Source organism: Nycticebus coucang, chromosome 10 (genome assembly GCF_027406575.1).
Source record: "Nycticebus coucang isolate mNycCou1 chromosome 10, mNycCou1.pri, whole genome shotgun sequence".
NCBI lineage: Eukaryota > Metazoa > Chordata > Mammalia > Primates > Lorisidae > Nycticebus > Nycticebus coucang.
The window spans coordinates 50,252,967-50,277,623 of NC_069789.1; the positions used below are offsets into that span (position 1 = coordinate 50,252,967).

General features: G+C 36.9%; 1 protein-coding gene across 3 annotated transcripts in view; it reads left to right on the top strand.

The window, feature by feature from the left end:
- The window catches only part of LPGAT1 (lysophosphatidylglycerol acyltransferase 1), a 95,859-nt gene that overhangs the window by 50,082 nt on the left and 21,120 nt on the right, over positions 1-24,657 (top strand). For 2 of the 3 annotated variants that reach the window (XM_053606718.1, XM_053606721.1), the window contains 2 exons: positions 813-939; positions 5,120-5,407. In XM_053606718.1, the coding sequence (XP_053462693.1) occupies positions 813-939; positions 5,120-5,384 (392 nt within the window). In that variant the 3' untranslated portion in view covers positions 5,385-5,407. Of the gene's footprint in view, positions 1-812; positions 940-5,119; positions 5,408-24,657 lie in introns of those variants that run through there. The other variant, XM_053606720.1, reaches the window with a different exon arrangement.

The window sequence follows — 24,657 nt, forward strand, 5'->3', positions numbered from 1 at the left end:
TTTTTTTTTTTACTTTGTTTTAAACAAGAGCAACTGATAATATGTGTCCAAAGATTGCTTAATGGCGGCACCCATAGCTCAGTGCGTAGGGAGCCTGCCTCATACACCCAGGCTGGTGGGTTCGAATCATCCTGGGCCAGCTAAAACAACAATGACAGCTACAAGAAAAAAATAGCTGGGCGTTGTGGTTGGCACCTGTAGTCCCAGCTATTTGGGAGGCTGAGGCAAGAAAATCACTTAAGCCCAAGAGTTTGAGGTTGCTGTGAGCTGTGATGTTACCGCACTCTAATCAGGGTGACAGCTTGAGACTCTGTTTAAAAAAAGAAAAAAAAACTGCTTAATTTTATTACCTTCTTCCAATATTTATCAGTGTTTCCCAAATATCACAAATTTTGATGTTTGTAGATCAGGTTATACTGTATTCAGTGAATGGTTTGATTTTGAAGTCTGTTTTTCATTTCTGTGATGTGATACTTTAGCTTCTGACCTTCTCATAGGCCAGTTTTTTTTATAGGAGTTTTAAATGTAAATTAGACCTTCATAGTATATAATTGTATTGAATACTTGAAAGGTACATGTCCAGTAAATAGTAGTATTCTGTTGTTTGTTAATTTTGAGGTCCATCCATTTTATAACATCATAGGCACTCCTTAATTTCATCTTAAATGCATTGTAACACCAAAGTTTATCCTGTTTTCTTAAAGAAAAAGGTAAATTGATATGTTTTATACTGCTTGAATAAGCTATGTTATTTGCTATAAGTGGCATAAAATTTGGTCTAATTTTAAGTTGTTTTTATTCTTTGTTCTCAGGCAGGAAATCAGAAGGCCTCCAGTGGATAATAGATACAACTATAGCCTATCCTAAAGCTGAACCTATAGATATTCAAACCTGGATTCTTGGATACAGGAAACCAACAGTCACACATGTACATTACAGGTAAGAATTCTATATTAGTACTCAAGATATACCCAACAGTACTATCCCAAGACAATGTGAATGTTTTAGTGCTTAGTATTTAGTCAGATGGAAATGGTTGGCTTAAAAATCAGTTTTACACTGAATTTTTAATATGAAAATATCATTTCAAGTAATTTTTTTCACTGAGTGTTAAAAATGTCTAAAAATGAATGCTAGAATGACTATGATTATTTAATTGCCTGAAACTTGTTTTTGGAGACAGAGTCTCACTTGTCACCCTAGGTAGAGTGTCACAGTGTCATAGCTCATAGTAACTTCATACTCCTGGGTTCAAAGAATCCTCTTGCCTTAGCTTCCCGAGTAGCTGGGACTACAGGTGCCTACCACAATGCCTGGTTAGTTTTTCTATATTTAGTAGAGATGGGGGTCTCACCCTTGCTCAGGCTGGTCTGGAGCTCCTGAGCTAAGGTGATCTACCTGCTTCGTCCTCCAAGAATGCTAGGATTACAGGCGTGAGCCCCTGTGCCTGGCCCTGTTGCCTGAAATTTTTGAGTAAATGTCAACTTAAAGGGCAGAAATTAAAGATATATATACAGTAGAACCTCTGTAAGACCACCTCTTGTAACCTCCATATGTTGACTAGTTTATTACAGTCCCTTGGGTGATCAACTTATAGAGGTTCTATTGTATATATCCTGGAAGTCTTTTTTTTTTTTTTTTTTTTTTTAAGAGACGGAGTCTCCCTTTGTTGTCCTCAGTAGAGTGCCTTGGCGTCACAGCTCACAGCAACCTCCAGCTCTTGGGCTTAGGCAATTCTCTTGCCTCAGCCTCTCGAGTAGCCACAACACCTGGCTATTTTTTGTTGCAGTTTGGCTGGGGTCGGGTTCGAACCCACCACCCTCAGTATATGGGTCCAGTGCCCTACTCATTGAGCCATAGGCTCCGCCCTACCATGGAAGTCTTATCTATCATTATTCACCCTCTAGGCTAGAAGTGCTCTGCTGGGTTTTTAATCCTTATTAAGAATTTCTGAATGATTAAATTGGTAATTTAGATAAGACTTACACTTTTAATTTTTTAATATTTAATCTTACTCTATTTCCTTGTCAAAAGCCTCAACCTATGGTAACTAACTTACAAATGCAGGAAATTGGTCCCAACAAAGATCACAATTGCCATAAAATGCAGGCCTCTCAATGCAGGGCGGTGCCTGTAGCTCAGTAGGTAGGGCACTGGCCACATACTCCTAGGTTGGTGTGTTTGAACCTGGCCCCGGCCAGCTAAACATCAATGACAACTGTAACAAAAAAATAGCTGGGCATTGTGGCAGGCGCCTGTAGTCCCAGCTACTTGGGAGGCCGAGGCAGGAGAATCACTTGAGCCCAGGAGTTGGAGGTTGCTGTGAGCTGTGACACCATAGCACTCTACCAAGGGCGACATGCTGAGATTCTGTCTAAAAAAAAAAAAAAAAAACAAAAAACACCTCTCATTTCAAGAGGAAAATAACTCAAATTACTTGCCCATTGATAGTAGATCGGTAGTGTATTTTCATATGCATAAACCAGTGGTTTTCAATGTCCTGCACAGCACACTGGTGTGCCATGAGAGGATCTTAGGTGTGCTGTGAAATTTTGTAAAGATCATTAATTAAATTATTTATGAAACAAGTTCAAAGCACAGTTAAGTATATTCTTTTTCTTACTCTTTTTTTGATCAACATAATTTGAGTGTGCCGTGGAAGCTTAACTATAGGATCAAGTGTGTCGTATACCAGTGGTACAGGTATAAGCCATCAGAGTTTTACAGATATAAACAGAGAATTGGAAGAATTTGGAACTTGAATTTTAAAACTTGAAATGATTGTGATTTGAGTTTTTGATATGTAAGGGATGACTGTGAAATTGCAGTTAATTCTGTGTGTGACTTACAGTGCTGCATTATGAAGTTCATAGGTAAGGTACAAAGATAATTCTTGTTGTTCGTTCTGACTCCCTTCCACATATTGTTCATTTTACTTAAGTTGTTACAGTCCCTTGGGTGATCAACTTAAGTAAAATGAAACACCTACTATGCATGAGGCGGTGCGCTAGACTCTGACAGAATTTCTCTAGGAGTAGTTCTATCTAGCCTTCAGTATGTTTTTAAATTGTAATCTATAAATGAAGGTGAGTGTTAATGCTAGGAATACATGGCTTTGGATATATGTAGATCTTCCTAGCAGATCATACCCCAAAAAGATACAAAGGAACTGAGAAAAGGAAGAAAACATTCAGTTATATGGGCATTAAAGTATAGTTGACGCTGCTTTTCTTTTTCAATCAACAATAGAGGAAATTTAAGTCTTTAGATAATCAGGAAAAAATGAATGGAATCATAAAGAATCTTAGAAATTGAAGAAATGTCCATTTTTAGCAAAATTAACAGGAGCAATTATAAGACTCTGAAATTTATTTGAAGCAGAGGTTATTAACCTGGGTCGCATATGTAGACCTCAGAGAATTTTTTGACTGAATCTCTACGCAAAATTTTCTGTATGTTTGTACTTTTCAGCTGGGAAAGTTCATAGTTTCACTCTATTTTCAAAATTATGGTAACCTAAAAAAGGATTAAGTACCCCTAAGTTAAAGATCAAAACCAAATAATTGATAGAAAATGAGGAATGGTGAGTTTTGTCAATGGAAAAGAAGCCATATTCTGTAGGTGACAATTGGCTGAAAGTTAGGCTTTGCCTAATAGACCAGGAGTCAGCAAAAAGGAATACTTGAGTTAAGATAAGGGTCTGCCATTGAGAATAACCTACATCACAAAGTCCCAAAGCTGCAGCTTCACCAAGAGGTGGAATCAACCCAAGTGCCTATCAACACATGAATGTATTAATAAACTCTGACGCATGCATACCATGGAATACTGTTCATCCATAAAAAGATGGAGATTTCACATCTTTTATATTAACCTGGATGTAGTTGGAGAACATTCTTCTTAGTAAAGTATTACAATAATGGAAAAGCAAGTGTCCAGTATACTCAATACTAATACAAAATCAATATAACAACTGCATACCCACATAATTATATTCAAGTTGGGGGTGGGGAAGGAGGAAAGAGGGGAGGGGAGAAATAAAGGAGATTGGTAAGATCTCACTTAATGGGCACAGTGTAAGGGTAAACAGCACACCCCCTGGATGATGGCCTCAACTATAACTTGAACTTTATAAACACAAACAATATAACCTAATCATTTGTATCCTCCTATTAACTTGAAATTAAAAAAAGATAGGTATCTGTTAAACAGAGACAAACTACTGGGTATGTACCCAAACCTAGATGGTTTATTACGTATATTGAGGGCCTGCAGTTATGTCTTTCATATCCTTAGGCCTGTTGATGAGTCACAAAGGACATCTCTGAGAAGGCAGGGGGACATGAAGGACACGATGAGGCATGTCTGATCTCTTTTCTCATGGCTAGCAACTCAGTTTTAGAGGATCCCTTTCGCCAAGAGGGATTCCAGCCAGTCAGCCCCTGAGGGGAGCATTAAGATTTTACTTTCGTTCATACTTTGATATAGAAAAATGGCTATATTAATAAAAAATAACTAAAAACAAAAAACACCCCCAAAGAAAAACATTCCTCATTTGGGAGGAGTTGTTAAAAAAAAATAAAGAAGAGTATTTTCAGAAATATATTTCTGTACAGAAGCTTTAGAAATAATCAGTCTTTGTTGTGTTAGATTTGTAGAGATTAAATTACTATATAAAAATCATATGCCAAAATATTAAAGTGTAAATTATGCCTGATTATTTATTTATAAATATATATACACATATATATACTAGAACAGATGAGGAGCTATGGTTTCCTTTTCTTCCCATGAGTTTAGTAGAGATTACTGTCTAACTAGTGTTAGGGGAGGAGAAGGACCTGTGTTCAGGTGGAAAGAGAGGGGCAAATGAAAAGGCCAAGAGAGCACAGAGGTGTTCTAGTGTCAGGTAGTAATGAATGTAGCAGGAAGCTTGTGGGAAGGGATGTGGGCCATGTCCTCAGCAGCTCCCAGGAGTAGTTTACTCCTGATATATTGTTTGGCCATCTGGACACTGTGGGGGATAGGGAAAGAAAGTTGTTTTATTTCAGACTCATTTGTTTGGTTATATTTTAAAGATTTTTCTTGTTTTCTTTTTTTTTTTTTTTTTTTTTTGTAGAGACAGACTCACTTTACTGTCCTCGGTAGAGTGCCGTGGCGTCACATGGCTCACAGCAACCTCCAGCTCTTGGGCTTATGTGATTCTCTTGCCTCAGCCTCCCAAGCAGCTGGGACTACAGGCGCCCGCCACAACGCCCAGCTATTTTTTTGTTGCAGTTCGGCCGGGGCTGGGTTTGAACCCACCACCCTCAGTATATGGGGCCCGCGCCCTACTCACTGAGCCACAGGTGCCGCCCTATTTTAAAGATTTTAAACAAGGATGAGATGTTTCTGATTGAATAAAAGTTTTAAAGTACATCATTAGAAATCATATATATGTGTATATATATATATATCTATATGAATAATGTAAATAACCGGGATTAGATCCCTTTCTGTTTTAATGTGAAGAACTTGGTAAGAAAAAACTGGATAACATTGACTGCTTAAAGTGGGGAATAGGTGCCCCAAAAGATAGGAAAGGTCTGAAGGTCTGGAAACTATAAAGCTCGCTGAAAAACAATAGTTTTGTTTAGTGTTAGCTTATTTATCTTTATGTATAGATTTTAAAAACTATGAATATATTTTTTTTCTACAATTAGTGCAAGTCAATTTCTTTTCACATGATACAAAAATGATTTGTTTTCTTCTAAACAACACTCGGTAACTTTAAAAAAAAAAAACAAAAAACAAAGCTGCCCTCATTCTTAGAAAATTTAATTCAAGTAACCACTTAGTGATTATGGTTTAGCTGGGCCAGGGGGCTATTGCTAGTTTTTTCAGTATAATCTTATAGAGTAGGACATATTCCATTCTGTTCAGCCTTTATCAGATCATGCTTAGAATATGTCATGTATTTTAACTTCTCAATTTCAAAAGAAATAATATCGTTAATAGAAGATTATCAGAAGAGCTAACATAAATACATCACAGAACCCAAGTACCACTTCAAAGGCAGTTATTTAAATCAAATTGAAGCAAATTTGAAGGTGATAGTAATTAAAGGACACAATTCTAAGAGAAACTCCAAGTTAAAAGTACGAACGGGATAAGATGTAGTAAATTCTTCTAAATTCTAAATTAAACAATTCATAAGTTCTAAGTCTGTAATGGTTCTGTATATATGAGGCACTTTTATCATCCTTTAGGTAAATTTTATAGAGGGCAATAACTGTCCTCTCCTGTCTGTCTTGGTCTCTACTGAGAGCCACAAAAGGTGCCTCTGTGTGGCTGGGGTATATTGTTATGCTGTAACATGTCTTAACATCAGAATTCCCCTGGGCAACAGTATAATTGGTGGCATTTATTTAACTTAATCAGGGTTAGCCCATTTTTTATTTCTATTATACATTTCCTTGCTTCTTATAAATTATAGTAAAAGCCACCAAATAAATTCCACGCCAGTTCTGTAACTCATCAGAACACAATGTTACAAGTGTATGAGTATGGAGGTCTCCGAGCAGAAATGGCATTTTCTCCACAGAGAAACTCCTTTCATTAATAAGTTCTTAAAAAAAATTTGCTCTTTATTCAAATGGGAAAAGAATATCTAGATTGCCAGAATGTGCAGCAGAATGTTTTTCTCAGTTCTAAATTTGTGTACTGATGCTTAGGGGAAAAGAATAAGAATGCAATAGCCTATTTTAAGTACTCTGAAATAGACTATGTTTTTCTTCCAGTGGCAATTTTCTATATTCACTTTATACTTCTTAAGCTTATGTTGTTTTTAGGATTTCTGGAAGAGATGACCCCTAAATATACATGTTATATTACATATAAAATACCACATAAATGCCTAAAATACTGCGTGGATGAGAATATAAATATTTGTGGCAGAGTTATATACTAGATCCTATCTTACAAATAGGTAATGTTGTCTTTCAAAAATCGAACTTTTAGAGTAGGTATTTGGAGTGTATTTTTTACAAAACTTGTGGCAAATGGTGATTAAGTGCCCTGGTATTTTGCTAATTAAATGCAATATATGTTTAAGTCCTGAAGTAGTCCATCCTGGGACTTCAGTGATGAAGTTGCCCAACTGCAGTGAGTTCATTGTTTTGAGTTGCAGATGATATACTTGTAAAAAAGTCTTTTAGAAACTACAAAGCACCGTACAAACATAAAGTGCCCTTACTAAGATATATAAAGCATATCTTTGTATATGTACAGATATATGTATAGGTTATTAATAAGTCCAATATTTATAAATCAGCTTTCCCCATATATTGGATCTCACCTAATTACTTTAAGAGGAAAAAATGTCTTTTTTTTATTCTTTCTGAATATTATTTATTGTTTAACTAGGGAAATACTTTTTATTAATATGCATACGACTACATTCACCTTTTTCAAAAGTAAAGCTTGTTTTAAAAGAGGAACTAAGACTTAACTAAGAAAAATTCAAAAGAACTTTCTCCTCCTCCTCTCCTTTTTATTTCCACCAAACTAAAAGACAGTTTATTCCTACTAAGTAAGCAGTAAGCATGGTATACTTCTGTTAAGTGGTCGGGAGGAAAATTGAACCTGATTAGGTTTTAATCACAGGGATAGATTATTTGCAGAGGTAAAAATCAGAAGTGACTCCTGTTCCTACTGTGACTATCTGCTTCTTAATTCGACCTCCAAATTAGATTTGTGAGTTAGAGAAGTTGATCATCTTGGACAGAAGCAGCTTGTATTTTCATTTTTTAAATCTTGAGAGAAGATACAACCATATGTGGAATGGCACAGATAGGTTACTAAAAGCAGAGATGTGATTTTCATGTCTAATTTGATTAGGATTTTGGTTACTTTGGAGAAGGCCTTCAATTAGAGAGTTTGGGAAAGAACTTATTTTCAGTTTGGGGGTAATTAATTCAGAAAAGGAATATTTAGTATTTTTAAAAATATGTGCTCTCTAGCAAGAGTAAATAAATATTATTATTTTGACATTTGCTCCAGGGATTTTTTTATTGATAAAAGACATGCTTTACCATTTCAAGCCAATCAGATTTGCAGAAATCAATGGTGATGACTTTGACATAAATATAGGAAAAGATGATCTTATGTAATGCTAAAGAGATTATAATTTGCTATGACCTTGAAAACTATTTGACTATACTTACTAAGGTAAAAATGTATATACTCTAGCAATATACATTGCTGAGCTACACAGTGCTGAGCACATACATGCGCTCCATTAGTTTGTGAGTATTATTGAAATGACATCTGCATAGTGAGAATGATTGTCAACAAGAGGAGGGTAATTTTTTTACCAACACTTAAAAACAACAATGTAATATTTAGTAATTTTATATCTAAGTCTGCATATACTTATGATTAATAATATCACTTGGTTTCCTCTTCTACTTTTACCCTTACTCTCTAAGACAAAACAAAAAAGTCACAAGTTTTTATAAGTTTTAGAGGCTGTAAGTATCAGAAATAGCTATTCCCTATAAATCTTTTTAAGGAAAATTTTAAGCCTCGTATACCCATCACACCCCTGCAGCAGTTACCAACTTACAGTCAATGTTGTTTCCTCTATGTTATTATCAGACTCCACTGGATTGTTTCAAAGCAGGTCTCAACCATTATATCATTTCATTTGTAAATATGTCATTATTTGTATTCTAAAATTTAAGAACATAAAATACCTGAGTACATGAAGTGGAAGTTCACATACATGTGTTCATAGCGGGGAGGACTCACAATTACATAGATGACAGTTCTTAAAATTAATCTGTAAATTTAATGTAATCCCCTTCAGATAAATGACTAGCTGAGATAGCTTTGAAGGTGAACAAAACAGAGGCATTCTTTCTATCAAAAGTCAAGGTAATTTTAGTGTAATTAAGACAGTGTGGTAGAGGAGCAGGGCCAGATCAATGGAAATATTAGAAAATCCAGATCTATTTGAGAATTCATGCATAATTGAGAAGGCATCACATATCAAGGGAGAAAGGATGAACTGTTCAATAAATGGTTTGGGGATGATTAATTCACAATATGAGGGAAAATAAAATTAGAACTTTACCCCATACCATATACCAAAATAAATCCTAGATGGATTTTATCTCAGCATCAATAATGAGGCTAAAGTATTTGGCCAGATGGAGTGTCCTGTTCCTATTGTCTCAGCTACTGTGGAGGTTGGGGTGAGAGGATCATTTGAGTCCATGAGTTTGAGGCCAATGTGATCAACATAGCAAGACCTGTCTCTAAAAAAATAAAGTACTGCATTTAAAGAAAATACAGGAGACACTTAGTGTCTTCAAGTAAGGTAGCCCTTCCTTATAGGACACAAAAATCCAAAGTAATAAATCACAAAGGAAAAGATAAATATGACTGTATCAAAACTAAGAGCTGGAGTATGCAAAAGATACCGTAAATGAAGTCAAGGACTAATACTGATTGTATAGTCATGAGTCCCTTACTGATAAAGGTACATTCCGAGAAATGTCATCATTGTGTGAACGTCCTGCAGTGTACTCACACAAGCCTGAATGGTATGGCCTGTTGCACTACTAGGCTATATGGTGTAGCTTGTTGCTCCTAGGCTACAAACCTGTACAGCATGTTACTCTACTGAATGCTGCAGGGGATTTTAAGACAGTAGTAATAATTCATATATCTAAATGTAGAAAAGGTGCAGCGATATGTAGTATAAAAGGTTTTTAAAATGGCACACCTTTATAGGGCACTAATTGAATGGAATTTACAGGACTAGAAGTGAGTGATGAGTGAATGTGAAGCCCAGGATATTATTGTATACTACTAAGACTTCATAAACATTGTACATTAAATTATTTAAAAATTAGATAATTGCACTATGAGATCACAATGACTGCACTGTCACTAGGTGACAGGAATTTTTCAGCCCCATTATAATCTTACAGGATACCATCACATATACAGTCCATTGTTGACCAAAACATTGATGTAGCACATGACTGTATATGTAAACAATTTCTGTAGATCAATAATAGTTTTTAAAACCCAATAGAAAAATGGAAAAAAGACTTTAAAAGACTGCATATACGTGAGTGTTTTGTAGACATGAAGGGATGTGAAAGCACAAAACACAATATCCATAAAACACTGGCAACCTAGTACACTGCAGAGTATTAGTTATTTACCTGCATGGCTCGCTGGGAGCTGTGGCTCACTGCTGTTGCCCAGGAAAAGATCGAACTTTGTCTAACATCAATGTTCTGATCATGTTTAAGATAGGCTAGGCTGAGCTGTGGTGTTTGGTAGGCTATTGCTTTCATATCATTGTAAAGTCAAAAAAATCATAAGTAGAATAACCGTCAGTTAAGGACCATCTGTAGCTACTATTCTCTTTCTCTGGAAAACCTTGACTAACATATTACGATAACATAAAAAGTTTCTTTCATGCTTAACTTCTTATAAATTATTTGAAAAGCAATTAGGCGTATCTCCTAACAAAAGGGCAAAAGACATAAAAAGACTTCATTATTCGTAGAGGTAAAAATGTTTTTAAAGATCAAGGAAATACAAAATAGGGTAAAATACTGTTTTTTACTTTATCGAGTATTGGTGAGATTGTAAGAATATTTATACACAAGTTGATGCAGCTAATCTGAAAGTTCTTTAAACCGTACAATGAAAGAGGAATCCTAAATCATATTTCATAAATTAAGATGCATATTTTATTGCATATTAACATCTCTGAAATTGGGAGACTTTTTAAAATCAATATTATAAGGCATTGGTTATAATTGAATTGTATATTTGGCAGGCAAGTACTTCAAACAAATAAAAGTCTGAAAGATAATTGCTGTTCCATCCACCTCCCCCACAGAAAAAGGGCAGGCAGCACAGTGACTGCCATGTAGCTGCTATCCATCTGTTGACAGTGGTTGCCTCTAGGAAGGGACTCTCCTCCTTATACTTTCTGGGTTTTGTATTTTGGGGTGTTTTGGTAATCTGCATGTATTCTTCAATTTTAAAAAAAGTTGAAACAGGAGGCCAGGCATGGTAGCGCACACCAGTAATCCCAGCACTCTGGGAGGCTGAGGTGGGTGGATTGCCTGAGCTCACAAGCTCGAGACCAGCCGGAGCCAGAGCAAGACCCCTGCCTCCAAAAATAGCCGGGCCTTGTGGCAGGCACCTGTATTCCTAGCTACTTGGGAGGCTGAGGCAAGAGAATTGCTTGAGCCCAAGAGTTTGAGGTTGCTGTGAGCTGTGATGCCATGGCACTCTACCAAGGTCAATACAGTGAGACTCTGTCTCAAAAAAAAAAAAAAAATTTGAAAAGAGAAATTGCCCACAGAACTTAGAATTTGGGTGTGGCAATTATTTGAATAATAGCAACAAAAGCATTTTTATCTTGTAGTTAAAAAAATGTAATGATTTCTCATTTAAGATGTATAACATTTAATAGATATCAAATAAATTTTTACCTCTTAAGTAAAGGTATTGAAATATTCCAATTACATAATCTAGATTTTCATATTGTAGTGTTTATCCATAATTTAAAACTGAGGCTTAAGAGGTTGTAATTTATATAATAATACTTTTTTGATGTAAGGTTAGAATAAAGTAGAATAAAATTAATATAGTAAAAATCAGTTATTCAGCATATTGAGAGAAGTTTTAGGTCAACTTTTTCTAAAAACTATATGTAACTCCAAAACAGACACACCTAGGTAATATACAATTAGGCACTAATGATAAATGTTAGGAGTTTACTACCCTGAGTTTCAGCCCCAAAATTACTCATCTGAGAGTAATAAGATTGCCTGTAAACTGAAAGTTGCATTTTCCCCTCTAGCAGAAGGAAACAGTGTCCTATCTAATTTTTCTTATGGTAGGGCTTTTCTCTATCATTGCTCACAGTTATTGATCATTTCACCCCTACTTCTGCATTCTAATAATTTCCTACTCTCTGTCTGCTTTTCTTATCATCTTGTTTTCTATTGCTTTGCCTCTGTATCCTGCTTTTTTCCTGGAAAAGGCTGGATTGGCTTCACTCTCAGTCAACAGAGCTTCCAGTTGGAAAATAGAAACTACATTTTAAATTTAACCTTCAAGGTTTTAGTTCTGCTTGGCTGTTGTCATCAATGTTCACCACCCACAAGTTTTTTTTGCAGTTTTGGCTGGGGCCAGTTTGAACCCGCCATCCCTGGTATATGGGGCTACCCCCGGTATATGGGGCCAGCGGCACCCTACTCCTTGAGCCACAGGCACTGCCCAAGTTTGTTTTTTTTTTTCTTTTCATTCCTCACACAGCAGGTTCTCTTCTCCCTTTCTTTTATAAAAAAGGTAAGCATTTTAGTTTGACACCCTACAGGACAGAGGCATTAAATAAGTGGTCTTCATTGAAGTTTGGCTATATTGTGACTTTAATTCTGTGTTTCTCTAATGAAATTGAAGATTTGAAACAGGTGAATCATTTCAAATAAGGTAAAATCTTCATCCTTTTGTTAGATGATATGCCTAATTTCTTTTCAAATATTTATAAAAAGTTATACATGAAGGAAAATTTGTATGTTAACCATAGTATGTTAGCCAGAGTTTTCCAGAGAAACAAAATCAAGAGGATATACAGATGGTCCTTGACTTATGATTGTTCTGTTTATGAGGTTTTTCCAATTTTTTAAAATTTCAGAATATTAGGAGTACACGTTTTGTTTACATAATTTGTTTTTGTGTAGATTGAGTCAAAGTTATAAGTGTGTCCTTCACGCATATGGTGTATGGAAGGTAGATAGGCTCATCTTTCAGCCCCCGGACTTAATCCAGGGGAAAGCTCGCAGATGAACCATCCCATGGGGGGGCTCATCAAGACTAAGGGAGATAAAGGATCCCAGAGGCACACTCCCCCACCCCAGACAAAGTCAGAGGGACTATGTCTGGACCTGTGAGTCCCCAGGTTGGTGGGGCTGAGTCCTTAAGCCTGCTAAATCCTAATGTGCAGTTAGATTGGGGAATCTGGCTTGCTTGCCCTGTGGGAATGAAACTGATTTTCCTCTCCCTGTTTTCTAAATATGTTATTGGCCATTCTTGACAACTCACTGCCCCACATTCCCAATTACCCAGCCCTTTCCTCTTTACCCACCCTTCCTGCGGTCTTAGGATTCTTCTGATCCTCTCAGAATTTTGGCATCTTTACATTTTGTATATATAATTTGGGTTGGGGATCAATAAAAGGTTGCTGAGAAGTCAGAAAGTCGCTGCATTGTCCCAGTCTGCCACAAAGTGTGAGAGTCAATGCACGGCTCTTTTGGAGGCTTCCAGATTTCATGCATTAAGTTAGTGTAAAATATCATTATTTCCCCCAGCGTCCTCTCCCCTATTGACTCCCAGCCCAGGTTGGGGCCAGCAGCAAACCCCAACGATAGTGTGACTGTGCCCAGTAGGTGTGAATTTACCCATCCCTTCCCCTACTTGATTTTCATTGAGATTTGCTTCCATATGTGCACTTAAATGTTGATTGATTAGTTTCAATTTGGTATTGAATATATGTGTTTGTTCCGCCATTCCTGTGCTGTTTCACTTAGAAGAATGGCTTCCAGTTCCATGGGTTGTTACAAAAGATACTAGACTGCTTGGGTTAATAGTTGAGTAGTAGCCATGGTATGCATATACCACATTTTATTAATCCATTCGTGTGCTGGTGGACACTTGGGTTGTTTCATGTTTTTGCAATTGTGAATTGTACTGCCATAAACATTCAAGTCCTTTTTTATAAAATGACCATTTTTCCTTTGGGTATATACCCAGCAATGGGAATTGCTGGATCAAATGGTAGGTTTACTTTACAATGATATGAAAACAATAGTCTTTCAGTAGAAACCATACTTAGAATCTTTTTGAATTTCCGTCTTCCTGGGCATTGATATGCCTTATGACACTCTGATAATGTGCTGGGCAGCAGCAGTGAGCCTCAGTTCTGAGTCAGCCATGCCATTGTGAGGGTAAACAACCAATACTCTGCAGTGCACTAGGTTGCCAGTGTTTTATGGATATCGTGTTTTGTGTTTTCACATCCCTTCATGTCTACAAAACACCCAAGTATATGCAGTATTCATTACTTTTTTATAAAATAGGTTTTGTGTTAGATGATTTTGCCCTGCTATAGGCTAGTGTAAGTGTTCTGAGCATGTTTAAGATAGGCTAGGTTGAGCTATGTTTGATAGGTTAGGTATGTCTACAAAATGCTTTTCAACTTATGGTATTTTCAGCTTTGATGGGTTTATCATGATGTAACCCCATTATAAGTCAGGCAGCATTTGCATATAGATATATAGAAAGAGATAATATTAGTGAAAGATTGGCTCATGCAATTATGGATGTTGAGAAGCCCCATGATCTGCTGTCTGTAAACTGGAAACCCAGGAAAATCGCTGTTCAAGTTTCAGTCCAAGTTCCATTTCAAGCCTAAAGGCCTGAGAACAAAGGGAGCCTGTGGTGTAGGTCTCAGTCTAAGTCTGAAAGCTCATGAATTGGGAAACTGATGGTGGAAGTCCTGGTCCAAGTCCAAAGGCCTGAGAATTGGGGTACCAATTGTATAAGTCCTAGTCTGAGTCTGAGAGACCAAGAATCAGGAGTATTAATGTCCAAGGGCAGAAGAAGGTAGATGGCTCCACTCAAGGAGAGAGTGAATTTGCCCTTCCTCTGCTTTTTTCTTTTTTTTTGTATTCAAGCTGTCAGTGGAATGAATGATACTTAGCTACATGGGAGTAGGGAGCACCTACTTTACTCAGTTCATCAATTCAAATGCGAATTAATTCCAGAAACATCCTTATAGATTTACCCAGAAATAATGTTCTATTAGATATTAGATATTTGGGCATTCCTTAGCACAGTAAAGACTTAGCCCAGACAGAAGATTAGCCATCACACACAGTAAAGAATCAAGGTAATGAAAGATAAAGCTAATTTATTGAGGGTGTGCCCTACTCCTTGAGCGCCTGTGGCTCAAGGAGTAGGGCGCCGGTCCCATATGCTGGAGGTGGAGGGTTCAAACCTAGCCCCGGCCAAAAAAAAAAAAAAAGAAAATGGAAGTACCAATACAAGTTATCACAAGGTTGCTGTTAAATAAAAAAAAAAAACAATGTTATAAAAAAAAAAGCTAATTTATTGATAGGCTATCAATATATGAATCTAGGCATAATATGACTTAGAAAATGTCATAGTCTGATAAGTGACTGGAAACAAACATTGGAAATAAAGATCTCTCTTCCTCTTCCTTGTCTCTCTGGAGCTTCAGCATGTCCTTTTCACTTTTAGTCTCTTCAAGGTCTAGCTAGCAAAGTGCCATTGGAAGTATCTGTTTTAAAATAAAATGTTTTTTAAAAGCCATTAGACACATGGAAACCACAATGGTGATTCTCTTAAACAAATATACCAATATCATGTTTTGCTTACTAGATAGTTAACTTCTGTTCACGCAGCAAGCATTTGTTAAGCACCTTTTAAAATTTATTTTATTTATTATTTATTATTTTTTTTATTTTTTGCGACAGTCTTACTTTGTCACCCTTGGTAGAGTGCCATGGCATCTTAGCTCACGGCAACCTCGAACTCTGGGGCTCAAGCGATCTTCTTGCCTCAGACTCCCAAGTAGCTGGGACTACCAGCACACACCACAATGCTTGGGTAGTTTTTAGAGATGAGGTCTCACTGTAGCTCTGGCTGGTCTTGAACTCATGAACTCGGTCAATCCACCTGCCTTAGCTTCCTAGAGTGCTAAGATTACAGGCATGAGCCACTGTACCTGGCCATTTGTTAAGCAAAAATAAAATGAATAAAGATATAATAAATAAGTTCCAGTTCTAAACAATGCCATCTTATTGTTCATATCCTTAAGTGGCATCTCAATTTGCTTTTGACTATTTCAGGTAGCAGGGCTTGAGAGAAAGGGGCTCAATTATCCTTGACTGTGAAGGGAAGCAGTGGCAGGGTATCAGTTATTTGCCATATTCCTATCTACACAAACTAAAGTAATTCAGCAGTCTCTCCTGGTATGTCCCCAGGTTTCCTACCTGTACAGTCTTTGGAAATATCATTGGTTTATCATATATATTAAAGTAGGTAAAAGTTCACATCTGAGTTTCTGAATTTTATTTTCAGATAATTGAGTGGTATTTTTTTTATCCTTTCTAGTGGTTCCAGGGGTGGGGGGAGCTATAAATATTACATTTTAGTGTGTTGGTAGGTCTGAAAAGCTTACCTCAGGGTATTGGCTTAAAGTAAAACTTCAGGGACTTGAGTGCTGGGAGATATTCTGCTATGTTAAATTTGACAGTATCTGTTCTTGTCCATAAATCTATTTTTTATAACAAGTAGTTTCTGGATTTCCAAGTTATTCTTATCACACTAACCCTGGGGGTGTCAGTTAACAATGCCCAGGATATTGATGCCTATCTATAGATGGCACCACATAAATTTTTACACTGGCAGATTACTGTCAATTTAATTCAGTTCAGTAAACTTGAGTTCCCACTAGGGACCAGGCCCTGATTTATACATAGATATGCAAAGATGAGGATAGCACAGTCTCATAGAGGAAACAGCCGTGTAAGAAAATAATAGAACACAAACAGATAAGGATAATCTTAGACATAGTTACAAAGGACAGAGTGGCACTAAGAAAGAATTTTTAACTGTCTAGAGGAGGAAGAAGAGGAAACTGAAGGGGAAAAGGTCAAGGGTTTAAGATAACCAAATTCTTGTCTGCCATAGTGGGATAATCTGGAAATAGTGTTATTAGCATTAGCATGTTTAGAAGTTATAACTTCATGTAAGTTAGCAAAAGAAACAACAGTTGGAAGGGGCTGTATCTGGGAAACATAACTGAGGAGGGAAAGTATAGGGCCATTACTTTTCATTGTCTACCATGTAGTACACTTTGACTTTTGAAAATTATTTGTGTGTGTTACTTTATTAAAAAATTTTAAAACATTTTATTCCTATGTCTTGTCCTTGTTCTGTTGCTGTAACAGAATATCTGATTTCTGTAAAGAATAGAAATTTATTTTTTAAAGCTCTAGAGCAGTGCTTTTCAGCCTTTCTTATCTCATGGCACACTCGAACCTTAAACTTCCATAGCGCACTTAAATTATGTTCTTCAGAAAAAAAAAGTAAAAAGAAAGAATATATTACTATGCTTTGAACTTCTTTCAAAAATAATTTAATTAATGATCTTTAAAAATTTTCACGGCATACCTCTTATACCATAAGATCCTCTCATGGCACACCCGTGTGCCGCTGTCACACCAGTTGACAGTCACTGCTCTAGAGGTTGAGAAGTTCAAGGTCAGGTGGCCACATCTGTTTGGCTTTTGGTAAAGACCTTATATTTTATCATAACATCCTGCATCTCAGGATGAGAGAGGCACACTGAGAGCCAAATTTGCTTGCATAACATACCTACTCCCAAGACAACTCCCATGATAATCCATGAATAGATTAATTCATTCATGAAGGCAGAGCCCTCATGATCCAGTCACCTCTTAAGGACCCCCACCTCTTAATATTGTTACAATGGGGATTAAATTTCAACATGCATTTCAGAGCAGACAACCACTTAAACCATACCATCTTACTTAATCTTTCAGGCCAAACTCAAGTGATGCCTTTTCCTTACAGCCTATGCTGTAAGTAAACATGTACATCCCTTCATTTGGACTCACACAGTTTTTGAAACTCCTTGTACAACATTTATCATATTCTGGCTGTTTACTTTTGTTATTTTTTGGTTAGATTATTAGCTTTTGAAAGCAGGAACCATTTATCTCAGAATCTTCTTCAGTGCTTCATTCTTTATACATAGTTGACATAATGAAATTGAGGGGTTCACCATGTTTGTGGGCTCACATTTTCGAGTCTTGGGGACATAAAAGTTTGAATGTTCTAACTAGGATAAGGGGGTGCCAGCTGCTAAACATTATTTTACATTCTTTTTTGAAAGTGTTATTTCATCTAGTGCTCTTAAATCTAACATGTGGATTTTGGTAGAATACTCTGTGTTGAAGACCATATTCTGGATTACTGCTAAGAATTTTCATTTCTCAAAAATTAGCTAATTTTTCATTTGGATATCTGTTGGTACTACAAAGATTTATTTCTGGAATGTATGCATTTACTTATTTAAATACCCTAAGAACTTCTCTTATTTGATTCCAAGAGGTCTGATATTCAGTGCATTTAATCCTTTGCCATGTTGGGGGATTAGTCATTTTAATATTTTAATCCTATGGTGACTAAAGCAATCAGAGTAGATTGCTCTTGAGGGAGCATTTGGTCTTCCCTCCTGGCTGTCTCTTAAGGCAAGAGAATATCCAAGCTATTCTGGGCAGATGGTAGGGTAATGCACAGCCCTATCCCCATGTACACCCCCATTTAAAGCAATAAATGCTTCATCAGCCTCACCACTGTTCTTCAAGAGATCAGTTGGTAAACCTAAATTCTTCTGTTTAATTTAGCCTTATTTTTAATGTCAACTTTTCTTTGCTAAAGATATTTTAAATACTATTTCAAGATTTTCTTTAGTTCTTTGATTCTTGCTAAGTTATGCTTACGTTGAATAGGCCTGATTTTATATTAATGGAAACTAAATCTTATACAACAAAATATATACTGCAAGTATTATTTGATGTGATACCACAGATTTGTGTTTCATAAAGAGTACTGTTCTGTGCTAACCACTGGGCTTGTGGCCTTCTTAGGCCAGAGAAAGCTTTATGGAAGGCTTATTTATACTAGGCCTTCAAGGATGACAGAATTTAGAGAGGTGGAGATGAGAGGGGTAGATGTGTGGGCAAACAACGTGTAGTAGTAACTGTATGAACAAACACAGAAGTGTGGAAGGGAAGCACATGTGTAGGAAATAGTAGTCTGTAATGTAACAATCTACGGGGAAGTTGTAGAAAACAAGACTGAAGAGTTGAATGCAGATTTTGGCATAAACTTTAAAGTCAAGCTAAATATTTCTATTTCTAGGTAACTGAAAGCCCAATGCAACCAGTTAGACTCACATAACTGGACATCCAAAATAAGACAAGTTCTATGATACTCTTAATCTGGTGACTCAGGCTCAATTTCTCCCACCTCTTCTCTCCTCTGTATGTTGGTTTCATCTTCAGCCAATAGCTAGGTGGGTGTTCCAGAAATTCAATACTTTATACTTCCCATGAAAGATAAAAGCAAGAGGAAAAATAGATTTTCTTTTTTTTTTTGCAGTTTTTGGCCGGGCCAGATTTGAATCCACCACCTCTGGTATATGGGGTCGGCGCCCTACTCCTTTGAGCCACAGGTGCCACCCCAGATTTTATTTTTCTTATGTTCACTTTTAAACTTTTCCCTAAAGCCCCTATAGAACTTCCATTATCAACTGCTTGGCCCTGATTGGTTCTGAGCACATTTCTGTACCCTGACCCCTATGGCTGGTAGAATGGTGGTCTGGTGACAGGCTCTGGCCAGGACTATGACATTAGCTGAGTGATAACAAATTTGCAGACATTTACTTTGGGTGGATTTCTTTTATTTTTTTATTTATTATTTTTTTTGTAGAGACAGAGTCTCACTCTACTCCCCTCGGGTAGAGTGCTGTGGCGTCACACGGCTCACAGCAACCTCTAACTCTTGGGCTTACGCGATTCTCTTGCCTCAGCCTCCCGAGCAGCTGGGACTACAGGCGCCTGCCACAACGCCCGGCTATTTTTTTGTTGCAGTTTGGCCAGGGCTGGGTCCGAGCCTGCCACCCTCAGCATATGGGGTCGGCGCCCTACTCACTAAGCCAAAGGTGCCGCCAGATTTCTTTTATTTTTTAAAGAAAAGCTAGAGAATCTTTTTTCCTTTAGTGAGAGGATTCCTAAGAGTGGTTGTGCATGCATAAGCTATTTATTCTAAAATATTGAGTGTCAAGAACACAAAGATAGTTTTTTTTTTTACAGTTTTTGGCCAGGTTTAAACCCGCCACCTCCAGTACATGGGGCCGGTGCCCTACTCCTTTGAGCCACAGGCACCACCCAAAAGATAATATATTTTTAGGAGTCAAAAAGTAATGCAGATATTTGGCTGCTATTCAGTGTGATAGGGGTGAACAGTTTAAAAAGTTCTATTTACACTGCAAAGCTATGTTAAGTTAGTATTAAATTATCTGAAAATTAAAACTCAGTAATTGGTGATATCATTTGTTTTAAAAATAAAACCTGATGCTTTTAGGTTTTAAATTTACATTTTAAATTTTAAGACATGCCTATAATAATCAGGATGGAGTTAACTGACCTTCTTAAACATTCTAATATTTAGGGAGATATTTAAATTGGAGGAAAGAGAAAGAACCAAACAATTAAATTTTCAGAATAATTAAATTTCCTGTGTAGCCCTGAGCTCAGAACTGTTCTGGCCAAGAGTTGTGGGCCTTTATCTCTGCTTGGAGTTTGCCTCATTCAAGGGTCATCCAAAGATGTGAATGATGGGCTGGGTTGTGGCTCACACCTGTTATACTAGCTCTGGGAGTTCACGCTCTAGATTGCTTGAGTTCCGGAGTTCAATACTACTCTGAGCAAGAGCAAGACCCCGTCTCCACTAAAAATGGAAAAACTAGCCAGGCGTTGTGGGCACCTGCAGTCCCATCTCCTTGGGAATCTGAGTCTGGAGGGTCACTTGAGCCCTAGAGTTTGAGGCTGCTGTGAGGTATGAGGACACTACAGCACTTAGCCCCAGGGCAGACAAAGTGAGACTCTGTATCAAAAAAAAAAAAACAAAAAACAAACAAACAAAAAAACCAAAGGCATGGGTAGGGGCTTATACAAAGAGTTTGTGGTTCTCACTCTGCTTGCTTTTTTTCTTGATTCCTCACATTGAAGTTGCTATGATCACCCTAATCGTTGTCCTCTGATTCTTCAACTAGTAAGACTGATCCATATGTCTGTGTAAATTTTAGCCTCCTTATGTGCCACTAACCGGGAATTATTCTCAAGTGGAAAGCTGCAAAAAGTAAGGAACACACCCAGTATCATATTTGCCTTCCAAAGCTGACTCTTCCCCATATCTTCCTGCTTTTAGTTGCTCCAGTACCATCCACTAATTACTTTCTATGTTTTATCCAGAATTTATCATTATTACCTATGAACTACTGTGCCATTAGAAGAAACAGAACTCTCTTGTTTTATTTCAATGGATATTAAAAGTCATAGGGAGAATTACAGCTAAATCTCAACTTTTAAGGAGTGGCAGGTTAGGTTTTGCTCTTAAGAATGCTCTTGTTTGCTTTTCTGGACTGTTACATTTTAAAGGAGTACTGAATTATACCGTAATGATTATAAACATAGGCCTCAGAATCACATGGCCTTATTATTTATTTATTTTTTATTAAATCATAGCTGTGTACATTAATGCAATCATGGGCACCATGCACTGGTTTTATATACCATTTGACATATTTTCATCACACTGGTTAACATAGCCTTCCTGGCATTTTCTTAGTTATTGTGTTAAGACATTTATATTCTACATTTGGTAAGTTTCACATGTACCCTTGTAAGATGCACCGTAGGTGTGGTCATACCAATTACCCTCCCTCCACCCATCGTTCCCCCTCCCCTTCCCTCCCTTTCCTCTTTCCCCGTATTCTTAGGTTATAACTGGGTTATAGCTTTCATATGAAAGCTATAAATTAGTTTCGTAGTAGGGCTGAGTACATTGGATACTTTTTCTTCCATTCTTGAGATACTTTGCTAAGAAGAATATGTTCCAGCTCCATCCATGTAAACATGAAAGTCTCCATCTTTCTTTAAAGGTATTTGTATTCCTTAGCTGGGCATTGTGGTGGGCGCCTGTAGTCCCAGCTACTCGGGAGGCTGAGGCAAGAGAATCGCTTAAGCCCAGGAGTTGGAGGTTGCTGTGAGCTATGTGAGGCCACGGCACTCTACCGAGGGCCATAAAGTGAGACGCTGTCTCTACAAAAAAAAAAAAAAAAGGTATTTGTATTCTTAAAGGGAACTCATGGATGGATAACCAAGAATAGATGTCCCCAAAATGGTACAGCACAATTGAAAAGCACTACTAGCAATCCCTTATAGTCCTAACTGAGAGCCTTTGCTTTGTTATTCTCCAGTTTAAAAATCTTAACATAAAAGGCATTCTTTTTTTTTAATTTTATTTTTTTTATTATTAAATCATAGCTGTGTACATTAATGCGATCAAGGGTACACGTGAAACTTAGTACATGTAGAATATAAATGTCTTAATAACTAAGAAAATGCCAGGAAGGCTATGTTAACCAGTGTGATGAAAATGTGTCAAACAGTCTATAAAACCAGTGTATGGTGCCCCACGATCGCATAAAAGGCATTCTTATAAATTGCTAGTAGAAATCTAAATTGATAGAATCATTTTAAAGACAGTGTGGCAGTGCAGAATTACTAACGCATTTAATTTTAAAAATTTTTTTATTTTCAGTTTTATCGGTACCTTATTTTATTTTATTTTTTGAAACAGTGTCTCACCGGAGTACAGTGGCATCATCATTGACCATGGCAACCTTAAACTCCTAGAGTCAAGTGATCCTCCTGCCTCAGCTTCTGTAGTACTTGGGACTATAGGCATGCACCATCATACCTGGCTAATTTTTTCTATTTTTAGTAGAAATGGGGTCTCAGTCTTGTTCAGGATGGTCTTTTGACTTGAAGTAGTCCTCCTGCTTCAGCTTCCTGGAGTATTAGGATTACAGGCATGAGTCATCATGACTGGCCTACAGTTATTTTTTGATATAACAATTTCACTTCTGGCCAGGTGCAGTGGCTCATGCCCTTAATCCTAGGACTCTGGAGCCCGAGGCAGGTAGATTGCTCAGGAGTTCAAGAACAGCCTGAGCAAGAGCGAGACCCCTGTCTCTAAAAAATAGTCAGACATTGTATAGTCCCAGCTACTTGGGAGGCTAAGGCAAGAGGATTGCTTGAGTCCAAGAATTTGAGGTTGCTGTGAACTATGACGCTACAGAACTCTACCAAGGGTGACAAAGTAAGACTGTCTCAAAAAAAAAAAAAGGAAAAGAAACAATTTCACTTTTGGAAATTTATCCTCTAGATAAACTTACATATGAATGGACATTTATATAATGTTATTCATTGCCACATTTTTTTATAATAACAAAAGATGAGAAACTGTTCATCAGTAGAGGATAAGAAGAATTTAATATTTACCATTATTAAGAGCTTGCGATGAAAATTAGAAAATATTTGGCTGGGCTGGTGGGTTACGCCTGTATGCCTGTAATCCCAGTGCTTTGGCAGACTGAGATAGGAGGATCATTTGAGACCAGAAGTGCAAGGCCTACCAGGGCAACATAGTGAGATCCTGTTTCCACAAAATATTTTTAAAAGTTACCCAGGCATGGAGGCACATGCGTGTAGTCCTAGCTATGGAGAGGAATGGTTGAGTCCAGGAGTGTAAGGTTCCAATAAGCTATGATAGTGCCGTATACTCTAGCCTGGGTGACGGCGCAAGACCCTAGCTCTTAAAATAAAAGTGAAAATATTTTTAACAGAATGATAATGAAAATATGATCTATCAGAACTTGTGGGTTATAGCTTAATCTGCACATAAAAGATTAATAGCCTTGAAATGCTTATATTAGAAAGGAAGGAAATGAAAAGTCAGTGATTCTAAATATTTATCTTAAGAAGTTAGAAGGCTTGGTACCCGTAGCACAGGGGTGATAGCTCCAGCCACATGTACTGAGGCTGGCAGATTCGAACCTGGCCAGGGCCAGCTAAACAACAATAATGACAACCTCAACAAAAAAATAGCCAGTTGTTGTGGTGGGTGCCTATACTCCCAGCTACTTGGGACTCTGAGGCAAGAGAACCACTTAAGCCCAAGAGTTTGAGGTTGCTGTCATGTATGATGCCACGGCACTCTACCAAGGCAACATAGTGAGACTCTGTCTCAAAAAAAAAAAAAAGTTAGAAAAAGAAAAGCAAATTAAATTCAGTGATAGTAGAAAGTAGGAAAAACAAAGGAGTACTTATTCAATTAGAAAACATAGAGTTGAGAAAATAACAATACCCCAAAATTTGTTTTTAAAATACTATAAAATCAATCAACTCTTGGCAAGACTAGTCAAGAAAAAAGCCTATATTACTAACATCAGGAATGAAAAGGTAGATATCACTACAGATTCTATAATTATTAAAAAGAGAATGAAAGGACATTAAACACAACTCTTCCAGAGCATAGAAAAAGGGGACAGTTACTAGCTGGTTTTCTGACGCCAACATGACGTAAGATGACCAAAAATACTTGAACTAAGGATGTTATAAGAAAGGAAAATTTACAGGTAAACCTCTTACATGATTGCAGATGTATAGATGCAAGATTAAATCCAGAAATACATAGAAAATACAAATGTTGTATAGTGACATCATATAGCCCAAGAGTAATAGTTTGGTTAAAATTCAAAATCAATCAATATATTTTATCACATTAATGGAATAAAAGGAGAAATTATATTTTCAATAGATGAAAACATTTTTAATAAAATGTAATTCTCATTCATGATTTAAAAAAGAAAACACTCTTAGCAAACTAGGAATAGAA